The sequence below is a fragment of the Melanaphis sacchari genome, unplaced genomic scaffold (genome assembly GCF_002803265.2).
Source record: "Melanaphis sacchari strain LSU unplaced genomic scaffold, SCAv2.0 Contig94_pilon_pilon, whole genome shotgun sequence".
In the NCBI taxonomy this organism is placed as follows: Eukaryota; Metazoa; Arthropoda; class Insecta; order Hemiptera; family Aphididae; genus Melanaphis; species Melanaphis sacchari.
Genome location: NW_020271674.1, coordinates 419,159 through 444,392, shown reverse-complemented (window position 1 = coordinate 444,392; position 25,234 = coordinate 419,159). Strand labels below are relative to the sequence as shown.

General features: G+C 40.9%; 2 protein-coding genes and 1 pseudogene across 2 annotated transcripts; 1 reads left to right on the top strand and 2 right to left on the bottom strand.

Moving 5' to 3' along the window:
- Window positions 1–1,751: 1,751 nt before the first annotated feature.
- LOC112603056 lies at window positions 1,752–2,300 on the bottom strand. The gene has a single exon (XM_025351455.1). It carries the CDS (start codon window positions 2,298–2,300, stop codon window positions 1,752–1,754), a length of 549 nt encoding a protein of 182 aa, XP_025207240.1.
- Window positions 2,301–6,244: 3,944 nt separating this feature from the next.
- LOC112603054 lies at window positions 6,245–7,921 on the bottom strand (annotated as a pseudogene).
- A 5,681-nt stretch (window positions 7,922–13,602) lies between these two features.
- Window positions 13,603–15,643, top strand: LOC112603053 (protein ALP1-like). Its single transcript, XM_025351454.1, has 2 exons — window positions 13,603–14,043; window positions 14,855–15,643. Exons 1-2 carry the CDS (start codon window positions 13,603–13,605, stop codon window positions 15,641–15,643), a joined length of 1,230 nt encoding a protein of 409 aa, XP_025207239.1.
- The last annotated feature ends 9,591 nt before the right edge of the window (window positions 15,644–25,234 follow it).

The window sequence follows — 25,234 nt, the reverse complement described above, 5'->3', positions numbered from 1 at the left end:
TTTTTTTGACATTGAATTGATAGGTTATTATAAAACAGTTGAAATTTAAACTTCACGTTGGAATGTTTCGAAACGAACTGCACTAAGGCCATAACCAGATACGTATTTGTCGTAATCGACGATATATACATTATATACGATTAGATTACGTTCTCGATCGTAGCTTATCTCTCATTGTTATACAATAGTCATGATTAAATATTATTTATAACAATTTAAGCTACAAAATTAAAATTTTAAACATCATGAATTATATTTGGAGGGCCGCAGCAAAAAGTTCCGAGGGCCGCGGGTTGTCGGTGCCTGCCCTACACCATCCAAGAAACGGCCTTCGGCCCACAACAAAGCAGACTTAACTTCAGGATTAATCTTAACTCTGCTGTTCTCTCTCCTCCGCTTCCCTCTTCATCATCACCTCCTTCACGAACTGTTCTACCGCCGTCCAGTTGCTCTTTGACTCCAGCATCTTCCCCACAACGGTCTCGGGAGTGAATGTGTCGTTGATTGCAGCCTTCAGCTCCTCCGATGCCACCACCTGTCGCACAGAAAGAACGCGTGCTCCGCGTCGTCTACTGGCGCAAGACAGTCCACACACCTGGGGTTGTCCGACTTGCGAATCCGGTGCAGATACTGGCCGAAACATCTGTGTCCTGACAAGAACTGCGTAAGGTAGAAGTTCGTCGTCAGCCCGTGGCTCCTGGCGCACCAGAGACGGACGTCCGTGATCAACCACCTGGTCCAACTTCTTTTTTCCTTCGTTGACCATCTCTCCTGCCATGCCTCCATGGTGTCGGTTTTCGGATCGTTGCCTCTTTTGGGGGCCGCGGGGTCCCGTCTCCGCTCGTACATCGCCTCTCTCTCCTTTGCTAGGAGATCTGCTGGTCGCGGTGATGCGATCACGTTTGTGGTCGTCTCGGAGATGGTGCGGTACGCGTAAACGCAACGGAGAAGAACTCTCGGTTGAGCTCTGTTCAGGGCCCGGACGTTCCCTGGCACGAGCTCCAGCGTAGGTAACCTAACCTCCGCGCAGTTTGCGTGCACCGTTTCCGTTCTCCCGGAGAAGTACGACCGGACATATTCTGCAGGTACTGCGGGACGCTCCATCCCGGCAAGGCATCCATGATGTCCAACCACTTGATAGAATTGAACGCGTTCCTGATGTCAATGCTGACGGCTACACAATACTTAGGAAGGGGAACCTTTTTTTTTTTTTATTGTATCGTGAAAGGGGACCGGAAATACCTAGTGGGGCAATTCGTCAGCTCCCCCCTCACATAATTTATTTTCGTAAATAAACAAAGATACATGTATATATATTTTACAAAACATAGGTGGCCTTACACCACCGAAACGGTTGGCCTTCGGCCTATAACAAATACAATCTTAACTAACAAATATTATTCTTCCGCAGCTGATTCCACTTGCCTTTCTCTCTCCTCTCGCTCTCTCGTTCCAAGGACTAAGCTGACGAACCCATGGATTAGTGACCAGTTCCTCCTTGATTCGAGCATCGACTGGACTGCTGATTCTGGTGAAAACTCCTGGTTGATGGCTACCTCCAGCGCCCTTCGGTTCCTCCACCATCTATCGCAACGGAAGAAGGCATGTTCAGCATCGTCGACGGACGCCTGGCAGTCGTGGCTGTCAGGTTTATCTGCCTTTTTGAATCTCCACAGGTACTGCCTGAAGCAGCCGTGCCCGGAGAGGAATTGGGTTAGATGAAATTCCACGCAGCCAAAACCTCTTGAGCATCACTGCGTCACATTGGGGATTAGCCTTCTCGTCCATTGCCCCGATGATCCGCTGTCCCATCTTTCCTGCCATGCGCTGAGGGTCCGCTTCTTTGGTTCTATACCCTCTTGACCGTGTCGTCCAAATCGTCTTTTTTCAAATTGCGCCTCGCGTTCCCTAGGGAGAAGGTCAGCCGGTGGTGTAGATCTGATGACGTTGGATGCTGCTTCCGAAATAGTCCGATAACCGCAGATGGATCTTATCAGGACCTTACGCTGCGGTCTGTTCAGCTGGCTGACGTTCGCAGGAATGAGGTCCAGGGTGCAGGCCCAGCTTGGCGTACCGTAAAGCAGCACCGAGTGCATTACAGATGACAGATGACGCCTGTCTTCGCGCGGACCACCAACGTTGGGCAAGATCCTGGCCAACTTTGTAGTGATTCTCTCGGCCTTCGCTGAGGCGTTCCGGAATTGCGTTTTAAACAGCATCGACTTGTCGATAGTCATCCCTAGGTAGCTCATCTCCGGCGACAGAGTGATGGGGCTACCGCACACTCGCAGGTTCGGCATGTCGTATTTTTACTTGTATGTGAACAGGACTGCTTCGGCTTTGTCAACGGTAATGCTGAGGCCGAGGCTGGTAATGCGCTCGCCGATTTGCTGCAGAAGCCGGTTGGCAAATGTCTCCAACTCAGCGATTGTCCTGGAGGACACCAAGATCAGTGTATCGTCTGCAAACCCGAGTAACTTCGCTCCGGGTGGCAATTCCTCCCTAAGGACTGAATCGTACGTGATGTTACACAGTAGGGGGCCGATGACAGAGCCCTGTGGGACACCGCCTGTTATCTGCACGCTGAGCTTGCTGCTTTGAATTGCATTGGTGGAAACTGAGCCGGATCTATCAGAGAAGTAATACAAAAACATATTGTACAGGGACGGCGGAACGTTCCATCTCATAAGTGCCGTGAGAATGTCTGGCCATTGTATGGAGTTGAACGCGTTTTTAATGTCCACTCCGATCGCAACACAGAATTTTCCGTTGTTCAACTCCCCCAGAACGGTGTTGCGGAAACAGCGGACCGCGTCGTCGGTGGACAGCCGCTTCCGGAACCCGTACTGATTTAGGGAGAGACCACCGCTCCTACTGACGTGGTCTTCCAATCTTTGCGTCAAGAGGAATTCGAGCACCTTCCCGGTGTCGTTAGGTTAGGTTAGGGGGAACCTTTTTTTTTTTTTTAAACGGTATCGTAGAGGGGCCGGAGACACCCGAAAGCATTTCGTCAGCTCCCCCCACATCGTTTATTGACTACAACAATTACAATTTTTAATATATACATAGACTTGACAATATTTACAGTCTATTTACATGCAGTAGATGGCCCTACGCCATCTAAGAAACGGCCTTCGGCCCACAACAAAGAAGACTTAACTAACAAGTTTTTTACTCTTGACGTTGCCGCTCTCTCTCCTCCGCTTCTCTCTTCGTCAGCACCTCCTTCACGAACTGCTCCACCGCCGTCCAGTTGCTCCTCGTCTCCAGCATCTTCCCCACAACGGTCTCGGGAGTGAATGGGTCGTTGATTGCAGCCTTCAGCTCCATTCTCCGACGCCACCACCTGTCGCACAGGAAGAACGCGTGCTCCGCGTCGTCCACTGGCGCGAGACAGTCCACACACCTGGGGTTGTCCACCTTCCGAATCCGGTGCAGATACTGGCCGAAACATCCGTGTCCCGTCAGGAACTGTGATAAGTGGAAGTTCGTAGTCAGCCCGTGGCCCCTGGCGCACCAAGCACGGACGTCCGGGATCAACCGCCTTGTCCAGCTTCCCTTTTCTTCCGCCGACCATCTCTCCTGCCACGCCTCCATGGTGTCGCTTCTCGGATCGTTGTCTCCTGTTGGGGCCGCGAGGGCCCGTCACGGTCGAACGCCGCCTCTCTCTCCCTAGCCAGGAGGTCTGCCGGCGGCGTTGATGCGATCACGTTCGTGGCCGCCTCGGAGACGGTGCGGTACGCGCACGCGCAACGGAGAAGAACTCTCCGCTGAGCTCTGTTCAGGGCCCTGACGTTCCCCGGCACGAGCTCCAGCGTGTGCGCCCAGCTGGGGGCTCCGTACAGGAGCACGGAGTGCATCACTGACGACAGGAGCCGCCGTCGGTCCTCTCGGGGCCCGCCCACGTTCGGCATGATCCTGGCCAACTGGTTCCCGATCTCCGCCACTCTCGCCGCCGCTTTCTTCATCTGGCCCTTGAACAGCATCGACTTGTCCACCACCATCCCGAGATAGGTCATCTCGGTCGAGAGTTGAACGTCTCTGCCGCACAGTTGGATCGCTGGCTGCGCGTACTTGTACCTCGACGTGAAGAGGACCGCTTCCGTCTTCTCCACCGCGACCTGAAGGCCGAGGTCCGTGATCCGCCGCTCCACCAACGACAGCGCTTCGTTCGTCACGGCTTCCAACTCCTGTGTCGACTTGGCCCTGGTGACCAACATCGAGTCGTCCGCGAATCCCAGCAGCTTGGCTTCGCTGGGCAGCTCGGTTCTCAGGACGGTGTCGAACGTGGCGTTCCATAGGAGGGGGCTCACGACGGAACCCTGGGGCACGCCTCCGGTGATCTCGATCTCCAGCGTACCGCCCTCCGCGCAGTTTGCGTGCACCGTTCCCGTTCTCCCGGAGAAGTACGACCGGAACATGTTCCTCAGGTACTGCGGGACGCTCCATCCCGGCAATGCGTCCATGATGTCCGACCACTTGATGGAATTGAACGCGTTCTTGATGTCGATGCTGACGGCGACGCAATACTTCCCTCCGTCGACTACTTCCAGGAGGTTGTTCTGCAGTTCCCGCACCGCGTCGTCCGTCGACTTGCCTTTCCTAAACCCGAACTGATTGGCCGACAGTCCACCGCTGTCCGACATGTGGTCCTCGAGTCTTCGCGCGAGCAGGAATTCCAGGATTTTCCCGACGTCGTTCAGCAGGCACAGGGGTCTGTAGGAAGAGGGCACGCCGTCCGGCTTGTTCCCTTTCTTCAGCAGCACCACTCTAGAGGTCTTCCACTCCGCTGGGAACGTCCCGCTGCGGAGACAGCTGTTGTAGAGGTCCAGCAGGATGTTCGGGTGCGCCTTGTGCACCGCCTGTAGTATCTTGCCCGTGAGTCCGTCCGGGCCGGGTGCTTTGTTCTTGCCACCTGCCCTCTCCACCACCGAGTCCACTTCCGAAGCCGTGAACGGGACCACCGGATCCGCGGGAACCGGCGGCCCGTCCGTTCTCTCCTGGTGTCTCGGGAACAGGGTGTTGACGACCGTCTGCAGCGTCTCGCGTTCCATCGAAGCCGTTGGTGGGGGTCCTCTCAGCTTGCGCATCACCAGCTTGTACGGCTTCCCGAACGGATCGGCGTCGACTGAAGATATGAGCTCTTTCCAGCACGTCCTCTTGCTGTGCTGGATGGCGATCTTCAGCTGCTTCTTGGCTTCCCGGTACGCGCCGTTGGTCGTGGCGAGCTCTGCTTCTGCCCGTTCTTCGTCGAAGTCCCGGTCTTGGCGGCTTCTCAGTTTTAACACTCGGGCGTTCATTCTCGTCACCCGGCGTTTGGCCCTCGTACAGTCGGCGCGGAGAGCCTCGATGTCCGCGTTCCACCAGTGAACGGGAGGCTTCCTCGGGTTCGGCGTCCGACGGGCGGGAAAGGCGAAGTCGCAGGCGGCTGAGACCCTCGACCGAAGTGCGGAGGCCCCGCGCTCAGCGTCCTGCCAGTCCCGGAGACTGTCTTCTTCGAGCCACTCGGCCAGGAGCAGTCCGGCTAGGAAGGTGTCGTTGGCGACACCGCCCGCGGTGTTCCAGGCGCGCGGGGCGACGTTGGTCGCGGGAGTGGCCCTGTCTTATTCGCGTCCGGGTGTCAGGGAGAACCTGATGTAGTGGTGGTCGCTGTTGTTGAACACCGACTCCAGTACTCTCCAGTCTGTGATGCGAGCTGCCAAGGAGTCGCAGGACAGGGTGACGTCGACGATGGATCCGGCGCCCCTGGAGAAGGTCGGAGTCGAGCCTGAGTTCGCGACGACCAGACCGAGGGATTCGATCAGCAGCTCCAGTTCTTCTCCTCTTCTGTTGTCGACCCAGTCGCCCCACGCAGCGGATCTCGCGTTGAGATCCCCGGTGACGAGGACGGGGACTTCCTGTTGGACGGTCCTGATGCTGTCTTCGAGACGGCGGAGCAGGTCCTGGAAGTCTTCGATGGGCTTGTTGGGCGACGCGTAGCAGCTGTACATCTGGATGCCGTTGAGCCGGGCTGACACGAATTCGGGATCGCTGATGACGTTGGCCACCGTTACCCCCGTGTTCGCGACGTAGATGGCTGCCTCCCGTTGTCCGGCGCTCGCGTGCCAGGCACTGGAATCTGGGTCCGCCTTGTAGGGGTCGCTGATCAGGGCGACGTCGACTCTCTCTTCCACCATGAATTGCGCGACAAGGTCTTGTGCCACGCGACAGTGGTTGAGGTTGCACTGTACGAAGTTGAGATCCATCACTCCGCTCTGCTCGCTTCTGCAGGCGCCTCGAGTCTTGAGGTCGAGGGCTGCGGCTGTTGTACTTGCTCCTGGAGTGCGCAGTCCTTCACCAGGTGGTCGACTTTCTTGCATCTGTGGCAGTGGCGGGGCTTGGCCTCGCCCCGGCACTCGGCAGCTAGATGCTCTTTCCCTTGGCAGCGGAAGCAGGTTGGCTGGTTGTTAGCCAACAACTTCACCCTGCACCTGGTCCACTCCACGGTGACCGCTTTCTTCTCCGCCAGCGTGATGGCGTCCCTCAGCGGCAGGTGGAGGCTCGCGACAAACTCCCCTCTTCCTCCGGAGTTCTTGCGGATAGTCACGTTCTCGGAGGTGACTCCGGTGACTCCCGCCTGCGTGACGCCGGCGACGACGTCCTCTGCCTCTGCCCATTCCGGAACTCCTAGCAGCAGGACGGGCGTACGGGGTTCGGGTAGCCTCACCCTGGCCGCGTCTCCTACCACCTCGCGGATCTTCCCGGCTTGTAGGGTAGCCTTTCCGTTCCCCTCGACTTCGAGGAGAATGCCACCCGCCCTGGTCTTCCTGGTCGTCAGGACTTTGACTCCGAGTGTCTGAAGGTTGATCGATCCTGACACCTTCTTCATCACGGAGGCTAAAGAGCCTCCTTTGGCCGGACGGTCGATGGTGACCGCCATGGATCGCGGAGTCCGCTTCCACAGGAGCGCCACTTGGTCTGTGGCCGATCGTGGTTGTCGAGCCGGCTTCGGTGGCCTCTTCTTCTTCACAACCTCGCTCCACGTCTGTTGTTGCTGGGGCTGCTGTTGAGGTTCCAGCTGCTCCTGTCTCCGCTGTTGGTGCTGCACTTCCGGATGCGCTGGTCGCTTCTTCTGCAGCTGCTGGGGCTTCTTCTGTTGCTGCTGCCGTTTTCCTCCCTGTGGAACCTGTAATAGTAATTTCTTACCGGTTTGCTCCTTCTGTTCCAGTTGCGGTCGTTTCTGCTGCTACTTCTTCCTCTGTTTCGGCCGCTGTTGCCGTTGTCCATGTTCCTGTTCCTCCTCTGGATCTGCTCGCAGGAAAGCGGTGTTGGTGGCGGCGTCTTTTTTCTCTGGGCCGACGAGTTCTCCGGGGGCCTCCGTGTTGGTGGCCGCGTTCTTGCACTCCCGCTTGCTTGGTACGCCCGAGTCGCTAGTAGATACCAGCGCCTTCGCGCACCGCAGCGAGCTGTTGAACGCCGAGGTCACCTCCGCTCGGTATTTTTGGACGTCCCTCACTGCTTCCAGAACATCTCTGATCGCCGAGCTAACCGTAGGACTTTGGCTCTTCTTGGACACGAACTCCAAGTGGGACGCCTTCTCGTACAGGTGGTCGAGACCACCCTGTTGTGTACAGAGCTTGGTCCCCAGGTGTTTCGTCGCTGTCCTAAGTGCTTCCGCCGCTGTTCCATATCCAATCTCCGACGTAGCCTCCGCATTAGCTGAAGCGACTTTTCGGTCGCCGGTGCAGGCCTGCTTGGCACCCGCACCAACAGTCATGTTACCAACCCCGTGGTTGGCGGTGGATGCCTGTCTGGACACATCCATACTTTCCGCGCTGGACACTGATGACGACCTTTGGGGCGCGCGCGTGCCCCCAACCGCCGGCTCTGGGGTTTCCGATGCCCCTGAAGCAGTAACTTTTGCTCTATTTGTCTTGTCCATTTCATGTTTTTTGAAGTTGGCTTGTGTTCCATTGACGGCACCAGCCTCGCGCCGTCTGTCTTCTTTCCGGTGTTCTTCCCGATTTGCCTGGGCACCGGGGGTCGATCGTTCCCCCGGTGGTGAGCTTGTCCGTGACCGCTTATTCGTCCAGTCCCGAAGGGCTGGCTTATTTCGCGGCTATCCTGTATGTCTACAGAGCATTCCCCTATCCGCAACCTGGGGACGCGCCCGATAGCATGCTCATGCGCACGGGAAAAAAAGTTCATGATATCCTTTACCAAAAACAATTTCCCATCCACCGCGTTCTGACTAACATGTGCTGCTGTTGCCAGAACGTTTATTGATTTCTCACCTTTACCACGCACTTCCTTAACCACGACACGGAAGGCTTCACCCATACGAATGGGCTGGCCTGAACGCGAAGTTGTAAAAATGCTGCATTGGAAAGCTGGTTGAACCCAATCTTTAAGGTCACTACCATCAACAATTCGCTCCGGTACATATTTGCCGCAACATGGACGAATTCTACAGGTTGAGCCTACGTCCCGAACCTAGGTTAGGGGGAACCTAACCTTACCTAACCTTTTATTTTTTTTTCGGTTAAATCAACGACGCCGTGGTGACTTTTTGCGCATTACATCCACGGCGCAGCCATCGTTTATTGAAAAATTCAATTACAACTTTAAATTGGAGCAAGAACGGGGATAGTCCCTCCCGGCTTACCCGCTCACAGGCGTAGTATACGATTTCAATACGTTACAATACAGTTTGATACAATTACAAATTACACTCAGGAAACTAAACAATACATGTTTACACTACTATTGTGACACTTAATAATAGTAACAAGACAAGGTATTAAACATAATTATAATAATAAACTTAATAATATTCTTTTGAGAATGCGAGCACTCTGCAAGCCCTCTCTTCTTCTTCTTTCAGCGACATGATTGGTGGTGCCCCGGAAGGGTCTCCCAGATAAATTTCCAGGTTTCTCACCCGGAACAGATAGCCTCGCGGTTACATATAGTGGTCAACTGTCTCCGGGGTAACTCGGAAAATCTGGTTGGACTCCGTAACACACGGAAAGATGTTCGGGGCCCTTGATGTTCGGCATAATTCTTCCGAGAGCCGTCTCCAATGCCATGGCCTTTTTTGCGGCAAATTGAACGTGGTCTCTTTCGTTGGGCACGCCTGTAGGACCCCCTGCTTTACCCGCCAAAAATCTGGTGCAGGCCTTCTTGAGTTCTGCAGACTCGAAAGGCGGGATAGCCATTTCGTAGGTGAACTCGTCCGTGTCCGGGTCTAAGGCGTCAAAAAGGTTGGCCGTGAAGGCGGGAGGAGCTAAGTTCCAATCCGTTACCAGAGTGGCCGGAAAGAGGTGATCGGCGTTTGCCGAATCCCTGCCGAGAGAAGCCATGCGCAAGTTGTTGCCACCAGACTTCTTCATCACGTTCCGGTAAGGTCTACCCTATGGATCGGACTCCGCCATTTCACAAAGCTACTGCCAGCATTCGTCCTTTGCTTTCCTTACAGCTAAGCGCAGGTCCTTCCTGGTTGTTAGGATGCCGATCCTTAATTCACCAGAGCCCTGGGTTCCATGACGACGGAGGGAGTGCTGGTAGCTCCTACAGCAGCTAAATACTCTCCTTCTTAATTCGGCAATGTCTTTCGACCACCAGTGCACGGGAAACTTGTCGCCTGGACCTTTTCTCCTCAGCGGCATGAAGACGTCGCTGGCTTCAATCAGGTAATCGTCGAGGGCGCGTGAGGAGTCCCCCCGTGCCACAGTCAGCAGATGAGTCTCGACATGGTTTGCGAAGACTAACGAATCCCTCCTCTTGACTAACCAACCTGGATGCGCGTTCGAGGGTATGGCCCTGATCGCGAGAACTGGCCATGGCGGATGGGCGTCTGCAGAGAAAACCAGGTACCGATAGTCGCTTAGTAAATCTTCCTCTATCACTCACCACTCTGAGACCGCCACGTTTCTTGAGAAGGTGACGTCAATGCATGAGGACGCCTATTCCCTGGAGTAGGTGGTGAGCCTCTGTTCTCGAATACTAGCCTTTGGCCCCACGCGAGATCCGATAGGAGTGTTCCTCTCGAGGTGTTGACGCGTGACCCCCATTCCACGTTTCATGTATTGAAGTCATCGCACACGACGACCTTGTCTCCGCCGTGTGACCTCATACTATCAGCGAGGTTGTCCAAGAAGGTGGATAACTCCCCCAGAGGCGACCCTGGTCTTCAGTAACAGCTAAGCACAGCGATACTCTTGACACACATCCAAGCGAATCCAAGGCTCGAGCCAATTTCCGTAGGCACACATCCGGATCGAGCTGAGACTCCCATCGCAGCTTTTCTGTCCTTACTGTAAGCCCATCTGTCTGTCCGCCCATGCTACGCGAAGAGCTTGCTAACAACGAGGATGTCTGCGTCAAGATCTACGTTTGTTTGGGCGAGGAGCTGTTCAGTCGCTCAGTGCCCGTTAAGGTTAATTTGTATAAAATTAACCATCAATGGTTTTCTTTGCCCCGGCGACCCGCTTAGCCGGGATCGAGGGACGGGATACCCGGTGGGACGAACTGAATGCCCGACCTCCTCAGTGACTGGACGGACGAAACATCTCGCGGGGCGAATTGGGTGTCCTCACTCTCTATGAACAAATTCTTGCCTAGACCGAGAGCTCGAACTAGAGGGGCCATTCCACCCGTCGGGCGAAGCACGTGCACGTATTCAGCCGGCTCGGGGCTTGATACTAGAGAGGCACTGGCAGAAACGGCAATCTGTCGATAAAGAGCAAAACCGTACGCGCTATAAAGGGGTCGTCGCGGTACACACAGTGGTGCCCCGATCGACATGCTTGCGGACAAGGCAGTTGCGAGGGCCTGAACGCCGGGTTCAAACCTTGTACCACAGGACTCGGAGTAAGCCCCGTCGAGTCGGCTTGCTAATAGAGCCTCGACGCTCCGGGGGTGCCGGACCCGAGGCGCACGACCGCGTGGACTCACCGAGGACACGCGCTCGCCTGCATCGGGAAAGGCACACTTGAGGAAGGACTCGTGGTGGTTGTGGGAGTACCGCCTTAGTAGAAGGGGTGTGACTCAGGCGATAATCCTGAGTACGATAACCGCAGCTCTCCTATTCAAACTGAAGGCCCATCTGTCCGTCCGTCCGTGCCGTGTGAAGGGCTCGCTGAGGATCAAGATGTCCGCGTCCAGATCTATTGCTGTTTGGGCGAGAAGTTGTTCAGCCGCCCAGTTCCCGTTTAGGTTTATCTGAATTAAGTTAAGCATCGATGGTTTTATTTGCCCCGCTGACCTTCCTTCTGGCGGCACAGGCGCCCGATCCCGGTCTATGACTAATCTTTGGGAGACCCGCGAGTTCGCAAGCCAGGCAGCTATCGTCCGGCGCCTTGCAGTCTTTCATCAAGTGTCCCGTGAGGCCACACTTCCAACACGCACTCGTCCTATCGGGTTCCGTGCAGCTCCTAGAGTTATGCCCGAAGCCTTGGCATCTGAAGCATCTCTCTGGCGGCAGGGTCCTGACACGTACACGGCACATCGTCCATCCCACAGCAATCTTGATTATAAGGGATGCGGCATATCTGGTCATCTTTGCAGTAGCGATCTGTGGTCCGAGCGAGTTGGCCAAATCCGGACGTCTCCAATACTGTCCCTCTCCGCTTGGGCCACCGGATCGTTTTGACCGGGAATGGCTGAACGCAGTGCCTCCAGAACTTCCGTTGTGGTGGAGACAGCGTCCAGGTCGAGGATCTCGACCTCGGTCTGTACGTCTAGTTGTGATACCCTTCCTACGGAATCACCGATTTTTGCACTAATAGCAGCGGCAATGGTCTTCGCTGTCGTGGCTGATTTTGACACTTTGTTGAGTTCCAGTAGCAATGACCCATCACGAGTCTCCCTCATTGTAACATTGGCGCCTAATTCCTGCGCTGACAGGCCGCACGAGCGGACTGTGCGCACAGTATCTGTGAATGACTTGCCCTCTGCCGGTCTTATGAGAATAGCTGGCGGATTTTTGGCGTTTGCCGACGGCTTTGGTTTTATGGACTCTGCAGCAGTGGTGGGGTGGGCGTCTGTAGCAGTCTTTCTCCTCTTCGAGCCTCTCTTAACAACATTGGACCACGGGGCTTCTACATCGGTGTCCATAGCCGACTCCACCTCGGTGTCCTTGGATTGGGCTGGGCATCTTGAGTTTGTAACCACTTGTTGCTTACGCGCGTTCCTCCTATTCTTCTTTGCTAGGTCCACCTCAAAGACGGCGTTACTATCCCACCAGCTAGGTGTTAAGATAGTGTCGATAGTAGTGGGCTTTTTGGCGGGCTGCTCGTCTACAGCACTCTTCGGCTTCTTTTTTGTCGGCGACGTAGGGGGGAGGCCAGATTCCTCTTCTCTGCCAGAATGCCGTCTAGGATCTTGGTGAGATCAGCCAGAAACGTTGAGAGTCTGTGGAGTCCTGGGACGTCAGTTTTGGCAGACTCGATCCTAACAACGCTGACCGCAGAGCTGAGGGTAGCCTTCATGGAGTTGAGGCTCGAGGAGAGATTAGTAGGACCCGTAGTGGACTTCTGCAGAGGGCTGGTTCTGCCCTTCCTTTTTGCGGATGGTCCTAGCGGGGAGTCGAGCTTGCCCGTTATCAGGTATCGGCTGGTCGGTGAAAGCAAACTTATGTCTTTGGTCTCTTCGGGATCGTCGTCCCAAACTTGATCCGCCCACTCATGGTCCGACATCCTAGGGACGTGCCCCGGGTATCTGGTATGTTTTTTTGGGTGGTCTCGAGAGGAACTGTTGTTCGTGCCCTTTTTGGGATGCCGCCGGCGTTCTTGTTGTCGAGAATACTTTGAACCTGCTTTTGTCTTCCTCACTGTCTCTTTCTTGAACGCTATATCCGCTCTTGGGGGTGATAGCGGGTTCGGGTTTTCGGGAGGTTATCGTAGGTGGTCGTGGGAGGTGGGGTGGCAGGGGGGGGGAAATTTTTGCTCCCGAGACGCTCCGAGCCCTCCCTGCCGAGTTATCCTCGAATAACCGCTGCAGCGGTGGCCGAGCGTCTAGCCTGTGAAGGCGTTTCCGCGGTTTTCCGCGGGAGGTTTGTTAACGGGCCGGTGTCGGGGTCCGGGGATAACGTGGTGATACGGGTGGTGTTGTTCGCGACTGCCACTAGGGGGCGGGCTTCCGAGCAGTTGGAGTCGAAGTACTTGCAGCTTTGACCGACGACTGTGCGCTACTAAACTCTAACCTAACCTTTTTTTTTTTTTTTTTTTTTCCGTTTAATCGACAACCGGAAGGGCACCGCTTTCGCATTACTTCCTCCCGGCCGCCATCGTTTATTTTAATCAAATAAGTACAAATTTGTGTGGAGTAAGACGGGGCCAGTCTCCCCGAATTAACTCCTAAAGGCTCGATTACACTGAGCGATTTTACACGCTAGTCGCCGGCGAATTAACTCGCTGCGACCAAAGTCGCTCAATGTAATCGGTTTAGTCGCTTATTCGCTGCGTGTTGAATACTCGCTGCTCGCCCGCGATTAAAGTTGATGGCCGGGCTACTTTAGTCGCTAGTCGCTGGCGTCTTTACAATTCAGCGAGTAAAATCGCTCAATGTAATCGCCCTAGTTGGAGAAATCGCTAGTATGCCAGCGAATAGTGACTGGTTAAAATGTCGGAAGCTGTAGTTCGCGCGGGAGTTATTGTGATTTCTCATTTATTGCGACAGGAATTAGAAAATAAAAAGTATAAAAAGAAAAGATTATGGATCAGAAGTTGGATTTCAAGGCGAGAGAAATTTGGTGCATCTAGCACATTATTAAAAGAATTAAAAGACGAAGACGCTGTAGCCTACCGAAATATTCTAAGGATGAACGGGGCCCAGTTTGATACATTGTTACAGATGATTGACGGACTAATTAAGAAAAAAGACACTCAAATGAGAATGGCGATTCCGTCGAAAATCAAACTGGAAATAACTTTACGTTATTTAGCACCTGGCGATTCATTTAAGTCTTTACAATATCTTTTTCGCGTTTCTGAATGTACGATTTCAGTATTTTTACCCGATGTACTTACAGCGATTTCTCAAGTATTAGAACCGTTTATTAAAGTAAGTATTATTTAAAAGAAATAAGGTACTAATAAATAAAGTTAAATAAAACTAAATATCAACAAAATTCTTGTATTTATTTTTTTAAGTAAACTATATCATTATTAAATTGTATAATATAATAATTAATTTTAAATTTATACAAATTATTGATCATTGTCTGAAAAAGAATTTATGATAGCTTGGCTTAACATATCGTACTCCTCGTTCACACGCGGAGTAGATGTATAATTACTTATAGAACTTGACGAGGTAGAAGGTGATGCGACATTTACATGAAGTTGTTCCGTATATGGTAATGGTTGTTGGTGGTATTGTTGAGGTAGAGGTTCCAAACTTGATAATCTGATACGAGTTATACAGCTTTGAATTTCAGACTGTAATAAAATAGCTTGGCGTTGTGGTAGTTGGCGAAGCTCGTATGCAACATATTTTCCAAACTGATCATAAGCTTTTTCTTCATATGCACTCTGAGCGATTTTGTCTAATTGCTCGATTGCAATTGCTATATCAGGGACTGTTTGCTTTTTATTTTTTTTTACTGGTGGTGGTTTCATTTTTGTAGGCGATGGTCTTGATCTTCCAATTGGTTCATCTATTTGAAAATCATTTCTGGATCCCCTTATTGAACCTTCTTTTTCAATTTCTTCGATTGTGTTAGATTCCACCTCATTTGAACATTGACTTAAATTGGTTAACATCTAAACAAAAATATCAATTTAGAAATTAAGATTAGGTATTTATTATATAATTTCATATATATAAAAAATTATCATACAATATAAACTTAATTTAAATTTAAAATTCTCAGGTGCCTGCAACTGCTGATGAATGGGGGAAAATAAAGGATACATTTTTTCATCGTTGGAATTTTCCAATGTGTTGTGGCGCAATCGACGGAAAACATGTTATAATTAAACGACCTCCTGGTTCTGGCTCATCATTTTATAATTATAAAAAAACCTTTAGTATTATATTGTTCGCAATGGTTGACGGTGATTATTGTTTTACATACATCGATATAGGAGCTAATGGCCGAGCTAGTGATAGTGCAGTATTTCGAGACAGTACTTTGAATATCGCATTGGAAAATAATACCTTAGGGATACCCGAAAAATGTGTTATTATTGGGGATGGTGCATTTCCGTTTAGAACAAACCTATTAAAACCATATAGTAAAACTGCACTTAATAATTATGAAATGATTTTTAATTATCGTCTCTCACGTGCTAGAAGGGTGGTGGAGAACGCATTTGGCATTTTGGTGTGGCGATTTCGAATATTTTCTAAACCAATTGATCTACAGCCAAAAACAATAGATAAAGTAATATATGCAGCTTGCAGTCTACACAACTGGCTACGCAAAACTACTCCAAACAGTTATATACCTTCACAAGCAGTTGACCAAGAGGATTTTAACAACGGTAATATTATTCCTGGAGAATGGAGAAAACACGTGAATAATTTAGAAGCTGTCAATAGAATGGGCAGCAACAACTATAAACGAACTGCAGAAGATGTTAGGAGTTCACTGGCAAAATATTTTATAGAGGAAAATCCTTTACCGTGGCAATGGGAAAAAGTTGGTATAACTATATAAAAATACCTAATGAATTTATTTAAGTACTTTTTATGTAATCAATTATGAAAAATTAAATTTAAAGTATAATTAAAATAAGCAAATAAATGCATGTTAAGCTATTCATTTGCGTTACATTTATATTTATAAAATTAAACAAAATATTATTTTATTTATATTGTTTGAGTTTTATTCATTATGAAATATTTATCATTGCACATTACACTATACATACTAATTTTAAATAGGAAACAATTTCTCCATAACTTTGAATATTGGTATTAATTATCAACAAATAATAAAAATATAACAATATTATTATACTATATAATATTCAAACTTACCAAATTTGACTGGCTATGCCTTGTAGATAAAACTTCACAAAAAAACTTGGCAGACTTGAACCACGTAAGTCTTGGAGAATATATTTCATCTGTTCCACTTCCACTTTTTCTACTTTTTTCGATTTTTGCAAGCTCGTTTCTATAAACATCCTTTAAATTTTTAATTTTTGCCTTGAGTTGCTTTTCGTCTATTCCCATTACCAATCCTTCATTATCGAGGTCTGCATACAACTTTTTAAATGTTTCATCTTTTAATTTTATGTTCAAATAGTCTTTATGTTTTATGTTCCAAAGTAATGGATACTGTTCGTAAATTTTTAAAAAGTCAACAATGTTATTAGAATTCCACTTCATTATAAATTTTAAAATTTTAGATATAAAAGAAAACGAATTAATTAACAATGACAACTTCTTGTCACATAATACATCACATAAATGCGTATGCGCGACTAGCGAGCAAGCGAATTTAATCGTGTAATGTAATCGGACAAGTCGCTGCACGCTCACACGCGCGCGACTTTAATCGCCGGCGACTAGCGTGTAAAATCGCTCAGTGTAATCGAGCCTTATGTGTTTAGACTTTTATTGTTTTCAATGATCATGCATAAAAATATTTATTATTTTTCCAATTATGTTTCATATAATTTTCATTATAAATAATCATTATTAAAAGGAGATGTAGTAATAAAAAAATAACTAGTTTTTAAAGTTAATAATGAAAATTGAATAAAGAGAGTAATCAAATAAACAATATAAATACAAATACATAGGAATTAAATATAAATAAAATAGATAGAATAATGTAGGTACACATTACCTAGCCAAATATTTCTAATGACAGGTTTTTACAATAGAACATCAATATTTCAATTGTAAATGTTTTCAATTTTATATCAGGTCACTATAATTAAATTAAATTTTTAATCTAATGGCAACTGTTTCAAAAAAATTAAAACTAAACTGATTGTTTTATAAACATTTAGTAATTTGAGTCTTAAATATCTGATATAATAATGTTATAAAATAATAATTTTTCAGTTTATAAAAAAATGTAATTTTAATTAAATGTATAATTAATTAAGAATTTTATGGTTAATGATTCATGTACATTTTAATGGTATAAGTTTTTAATAAAATAAATTAAAATTTAAAATTTTCATTTTATAAATTAACTGAAAATGAGTATGAATTAATGGTTTTTTAGTTCAAAGTTTAAACTAAATCTTTAATGCACATGATGTAAAATAATAGAACATAGTTTGAAGTATACATTTTATTCTGAATCTAATATTAATGGTTTCAAACTCTTAACTTCAAAACTGATCATTTTATAAACATTTGAAAATTTGAGTTTTGTTTATCCACTTTGATTATGATATTAGATAATCAAATGTATCATTATAATTTAATGTATGTTAAGTTAGTTAATTTATGGTTTATGATTCATGGTCTATGTACCTAATAATTATAAGTCCTTACATCGTTGCAAAATATTAAAAAGAAATTTTACCTAATGTGTAGTTAGTCTACACAGTTGAAAGATATAATAAATTCAATATGTAATTAAATTGTAAATAAAATATATAGAATTACATAATTAGAAGAATAATGTATGCATGTCGAATACTAGATGTTTAACTAAGTAACTACTTAGTAGTACACATTAAAGAAACTGTCATTTTCTTTTTTGAATATATTTTTTTAACTATTAACTAAAAAAACTATTAATAGATTAAATATATAATTTACATGAAAAGGCTAAAAAATGAAAAGAAACTACAATAATGTTAGACCTAGGATATCTTATTATAAAATATATTTACAAAAAATAGCTTGAGGAACTTTTGTCAAAAATTAGTTTGGGTAATTTTTTTACAAAAACATTAAATTTATATAAGTAAATAATTAAAAAATTTTCATTCAGCAATAAAATAACTAACATGGAAATATATTTTAAATATAAAAAATATTGAGATCAGTATTTACCAAAAAATAATTCATTTTAAATATTGATGTTTTATGTTTAATAATAATTATATCAGTTATACCTACATATTTTGCAAATTGTGATTTTTGAATCATTCACATTTCACTTATTTTATTATTGTCTAGACACAATTAAAAAATATACTTAAAAGACATTAGTGTAAATGGTATTATAAAGTGACATTGTGTGGTTGTGTCAGTCATTAGAGGACTACAAACATGTTGTTTAATAAATAGTAATCAAAACAGTATATTTCCAGTTCACCAACAACCAATATTTACCTTTTTTTTTTCAAATACAATACATATTATATATTTTAGACAATGGTCTTAATCTTAAATAGAACTAATTAATTAATATTTATAGTTTACATTTATGGTACTACTTATTGAATATTAATTATATACAATTATTATTAAAATAAAAAAAATATATATACTTATAGCCTTAACCTTTTATTAAATATATTTGGGGAATAATATACTTACAAAAAAATTTTTGTTTTTATCTGAAAACTATTATATTATATTATTATCTTTTATACTTATCTAGGTCTTAAACTACTGTTATGATAGCTGCAGCATGTAGGACCACACAAATAGATATGTATTACACATTGATATATATTGCACTACGTTAATCGTTGTTAATACATATTACAAGGAAAAGTTAGTTTTTAAAACTAAAGTACTAAAAGAGAATACTTGAAATAATACCTTGTAAGTTGTAATAGACAATAAGATCCGGCTGTTGTCCAATGTATAAGAGCGCTCTCAGGGCGACTTAGACACACTATTTTTACGTGGCGACTTGTTGACTGTACTCGTGCTATAAATACTTATCATAAATTGTGACATTACTCGAGTGTTTAAAAGTATATAATACTAACCACATGTTAATACATTTATACAATAGCAAATTCAAATAGGTGTTAAATTCATTTTGATTCGACGTTTGTTAACCGCACTCCACAACTGGTTCACAATCACAACACTACGTTGAAATACAGAATTTATTCTGTGGTTGAAATATCTATCTAATCTGATAACATGCTGAGTCTAGTGAACTATATGAAAAAAAAATTGAAGTACCTTGGAGATATATTAACAAATTATGCAAGTTGAAATGATTTTGATAGTTTGATATTAAACATGGAAAATAAATATAATCACAATGTTGTAAATAAAAAATAAAAATACCATAAATTAAATATCCAACTGTTAGTATATCGGTATATGATGTAAAATAAAAGCATAGAAGACGTAAATAAAAGATCAGAAAAAATATTCGACAAAAATTAATAAATAATATGTGTGCTAAAAAGAAATAATAATAAAGGATATTAATAGAATAAGTCAATAAGGAAAAATATAAATGAAAATAAACGTATAAAACCCTTCCATAAATTTAAAATACACCATTGAATACACCAAGTCACCAAGGATAACGTATTAAAATATTAAAACAAAACATAAACAATGTTTCATATATTATTATTCAGTAATGAAAATGAAAACATGTACAATTATTTTTTCGTATTACTCGAATTTAAAATTTTTAACTTGGTTAATTATTATGGTCTATGTCGATGGAATATTTGATTATTATACTAAATATTTGATGTTAAGAATTATTCATGATTTCCAAAACGTATATAATGTTCTACTCATATTTTATTTATTATCAAATTGAAAATTAAATAAAAATTAATTATTAAATTCTTTTGAACCGAGTTATGATTTATAATTGTCTTCATATCTACATATAAAATTAAATACAGTGTTTTATGACTATTAACTCATAATTCAACATTTATAACATTTTAACGTTGTATTAACTTAAATTATTTAAATTAATGCTTTTAAATAGCACGTGATACCCATACGGCATACAGTATCATGGTGAAGAAAATTGACAAATAATGATTCTATTAAAAAGTAAAAATAAAAAGTATTGGTTTATTACAATGTTACGTGTTATTGATCTCATCAGCGAACTAATGTATTGTACAGACCTTGACGGGTTTAAAATATTGATAACGACAAATAGATTAAATTGAAATTTATTTTTTATTATACCTATAAATAGAGATGTCTTGTTATGGACGATAATAGACGCGTGTCGTGTACCTAAAACACACACATGTCACATACTGTAATTTACATAATTACATACAGCATTTTATATTCCATGTACATTATAACCATAGACCTATTATAATAATCATATCATTATAATAATAGGTCTATGATTATAATTTATAATATATCTATCAAAAGAAATCTGTGCTTATTGGTCAGCAGATCGTTATCAATAATACTAAATTGTTATCACTATAAATTTGAATATTGTTGTTTGTAACTCTGTTATTAACGTTTATAAATTATTTATTTGATTATTTCATTTATTTGCAATTCATTTTGAATAATATATTAATATACATTAATTTTACGATTATCTACGAAATTTAAACGGAACAATATGGATATCAAAAATATTTTAAATGAAATAAATATTAGTAATAGTGATTTGCATTGTGAATTATCGGATATTAAAAATAATGTTGCAGTGATACGTTGTAATTTAAAAACAAGAATTGATACTGCAATAATTTTTGATTTGTTTAAAGAAAAAAGTGGCACTAAGTGGATTGTTCAGGGAAAATTGAATAATCCAGAGAAGTTTGTTAAATATATAATAAAATCTATTTGTGTAATACCTATAACTTAAATTTTGTTTTTGTTTTATAGGGTTGTGTATCATAAGTATTGGTTGTGCAAACATAGTAAAAGAAATAAAGTGATTCGACCGAATATAAAAGGGTTAACTTCCAGAAATACATTTTGTAAATCTAAAATTAATATTTTGATTAAAAAGAATAACAGATATACTAGGAAAAATGATTTATATCTAAAAAAGAATCCTCCATTATGTGGGAAAGTCACTTTAATGTTTAAGCATAATCATGTTATTAATACAAATGATTCATTAGAATATCATCCTACTTTAAATAATGACTCAAAAGACTTCAAAGACAGTTTAAATTTGACTGATTTTCCTATTATCAATAATGCAAATGAAACTGAAAGAAATACTACTGTAACAAAAGACTTAAAAATTAATTTTCCAGATTAGAAGACTACCTAAAACACGTACCATTAGAAATTTGTGAAAATATTACTACCAAATTAAAACATATAAAAAATCCACAACAGCTAACATCGTTTCTTACAACTATTATAACAAAAACCGAGGTAAAATAAAAATTCAACCGATTGCTAATTCTAGGAGAAGATAAGGATTAATTCGAGGTTCAAGAAAGATTCAATCTAGACAACCTTCAAAAGCCGAAAAATTTAATATTAAAAAAAGGATTCATAATCTTAACTATAATATTATTGAAAATCAAATGAATGCAATTTACCTTGGCAGATCATCATAAAATTGGATTAATTACCTACCATTAAAATTGGTATATGTTTATATACCTTGAAAAGTTCAATTCATTTTTATTTATTTATAAATTAATCCTCAACAGTATAATGTTTATTATTTACAATGGTACACATTTTAAAATTATTAATAATAACTTTAAATTCATTTAAAGAAACATACCTTTCATGCTCTAAATCACCCTTTAAAATCTTTCTTTTTTTTCCATTTTTCTCAATATTTTTCATATTTGTATCCATAATACATTTTAATTATTTTAATTTCTAGTGACAACAATTTAACATTATTCATAATTCAGCCAACCAGTGAGTTTCACCACCAAGGTGTGCCAGTAGATATTTCTCATCAGAAAAAATAATATTTTATATGAAATTATAAATTTTTATTTTATAAATTAACTTTAATATGGTTATACAATAAAGATTTTTAGCCTAAATAAAATCATAAATAAACATATTTGATAAAACAAAATATTGTTTATTGTTAAAATTAAAGTCTGAAGCTAATAGTTAGGTATCAAAGTTGTGAAATCAAAAATTACTATTTTACGAACATTTTAAAATATGAATTTTGTATATCTTTAATGAATATGCTATAAATATAAATTATAGGTTTTTTGGATTATCAAAAGTGTTACAATAAATTAATGTGTACTTTCTGTAGTAATATAAAGTAAATGATGTATACCAATTAAAAGAAAATTGAATATTGTATATAAAATTGAAAATTTTACTTTTATAAATATATTGAAAATGAATATGAAATAATGGACATGATCTTAAATTTAAATTTTATTTTAAATGTAAAAGTTATAGTTTTAAGGTTGTTAATTTAAGACTATTTCTTAAACATTTAAAAATTTGAGTTTTGATTTTCCTAAATAATTATGATATTAAGTGATGTAATAAAATGTTAATGATGTATGGCCTATTTAATTGTATATATTTTAAATCAATTAAAAAAAAAATTGATTTTTGTATCTTAAATTGAAAAGTTTTATAAATAAACTGAATATGAGTATGAAATAATGGTTTTTTAGTTTTAACTTAGTTCAAATGAACATATTGAATATAACAAGACATGATTTAAAATTAAAATTTTATTTTAAATTAAACGGACAATGGTTATAGTTTCAAGATTGTAAATTCAAAATTGACTGTTCCTTAAACATTTGAATATTTGAGTTTTGGAAATACGATATGATTGTATTATAAAATATAGATTTTAAGTTTAAAAAAAATTGGTGATAAGATTAACTCTATGGTTGTCATCTCAGTGGCTTGTTAAAAGCCCTGTAAGAGCACAGCATACTCTCGATCTAACAGTGTTCATTTATCGTTTTAATTTTTATCTTGTGCTGTGAACGTTTTTCTTGACTATTGCTTAACTTGATCCTGGTTGTCTTTAATAAACGATGGTAGTCCATACCAAGAAAATTTTACATTTTCCTTTTCATCATATGCTTCTGGGTGGTGGCCAAATATCAGTAAGATCCATTACAAGATGAAATAGAAAATAGAGTGATTAACTAATAAGTATACCTACATTTAATAATTATAAATATTATTTTATACTTGTTCTCATTTATCATATTAGATGATAAAATTAATATAGCGATTAAGAAATCTTAATCAATTTTTTTCAATTCTAGTTAATTAATATTAAATATTGAATTATACATATAAACTATTATGTATGCGACATATTTTTTTAAATTTTTTTCATGTAAAATATGTACTTAAAATACAATTATGTATGCACTTAAAAGGAAAAAAGAGCTGAATATGCAAAATATACAAAATAAAAATTATAGCTTTAAATTTTTATAAGGTAGGTAGATACTAAGAAACAAATTTCTATATTACTTAGCTATATTTTGAATTATTGTTGAAAATATGAAAGATCCTATAGACTATAAATCCCTAGTCTGATATATCACTATGTAAAATATTTTAAACATTTATCTGTAATGGCATCGAAATACACAAAATTTAAAGGTATGATGATTTATAAGTAAATATATAAAATAAACTAAATTATATACATTTAAACTCTGAACTATGTTCTTGATAAATCTTTTTCAGTTCTATCAATATCGTAAAAATACGTGGATCAACATTTATTGATAGTTTATTTGATGAAAATAAACAAACATTTTTATTTTTTAATTATAGGAAAATGTTTTGTTTTTTAAGGTTAATATTATGTATAATAAATAAAGTATTTAGTTTCTTAATTTATGATAAAAACTAACAGTTAAATTAAGTTTTACAAATGTTAAATTAAAAAATTAACTAATGGCTTAGATTAGTAGAATATTTAATTTGAATAATTTAAGTTTTAATGACTATGATGGTGTCCATATGTATGAAATGTATGCTCATGAGATATATGATTATGATCTAAATGCTGATAATAGTCGTCTGATATGTGACTATGATTGTGATGAGCTGAAAAATTATTTAATTATTACTTACTATAAAACCAAAGATAAAATTACGTAAAATAATTTAAAAAAATGACTAATTTAAATACGTATATATAACAATATTCATTTAAGGACTTAAGATTGGTTAATATTATGATAAATTTACGAATATGTTTTATACATTACTGAATAAATACAACAAAATATAATCTATAATTAAAAAAAATGTAACCAGTAATAAAGTATCTGTATAATTACATACAAGCAGTTTGTATAGAATAATTAAAGAATTTACGAAGTATACTCAAGTTGTAATGCATATTAATATTTAATGTAAAAAGTTACGGAATTACACAAGAACTTTAAACTTGTTAGCATAACATAACATAAATTATATAATAATATGTAACTTTTAAAACAAACGAGTGTTTATATAATTATATAATATAGTATTTCATTATATATATACCTATGTAATTATGCATTTGTGATTTAAATTTTAAATCATATTACCCAATAGCTCTAATTAGTTATAATTGACAAAAAAATAACAGTTTGCATCAGATTACTACATTTAACGATGAACATTATTTTACTAAATTCATAATTAAGTTTGTTTTTATAAAACAAGTGGTTTCTGTCAATGAACTTTTTGTCATTTAAGTATGAAAATGTACAACCTACACAGTTGTGCACAGATTTCTTAGTCAGGTATGGCTAAATTCAATCTGACCACTCACCCTCCTACCATCACTATCACACACACAAAAAAAAAATTATGCTTATGAGCAACCAGTAAATATATCTTTAACCATGTAAATATCTATGATTTTGATTTATTTTGTTATCAATTTTCTACAGCTATACACCCAATTAGTTATTACTACTTATTACTTTTTTAAATACCAAGTACCCACCCATTTATAAGGCTTAGATGGGGCTAAAGCCTAATCAGCCCTACATCTAATCTAGCACATACCTATGACACCTTCTTACATTCCTCTCAAAATATTTTTTGTGATTGTGCCTGACTTATGACTTACTAAAATCTCAAACTTCAAAAGATTAGTCATAATCAAACACTATATAGATCAAAAAGTACAATAATTTATCTTATCTTTATTAAATATTTATAATTATCAACTATAATTTTGTTACGCAAATCTTAAATAATCTTTGTATTTTTTTAGAAATCTGTATACATTTAAAAAATATATATAAGTATTTTAACTCTTTAAAATAATGAACAAATTAAACTGGGATGTCATATATATAAATAAAATATTATATTAATTTGATTTAAGTTATTGAATATAGGTAGGAGAAAATTTTAATTTCCATAATTGTTTAATTATTGGTCATAATTATAAATAATCTGGACATTAAAGTTTGTTTTTGAT

Coding starts and splice junctions, on each gene's coding strand:
- LOC112603056 (XM_025351455.1), bottom strand. CDS start 2,300: ATGCCGAACCTGCGAGTGTGCGGTAGCCCCATCACTCTGTCGCCGGAG.
- LOC112603053 (XM_025351454.1), top strand. CDS start 13,603: ATGTCGGAAGCTGTAGTTCGCGCGGGAGTTATTGTGATTTCTCATTTA. Junction 14,044..14,854: donor TATTAGAACCGTTTATTAAA/GTAAGTATTATT, acceptor TAAAATTCTCAG/GTGCCTGCAACTGCTGATGA.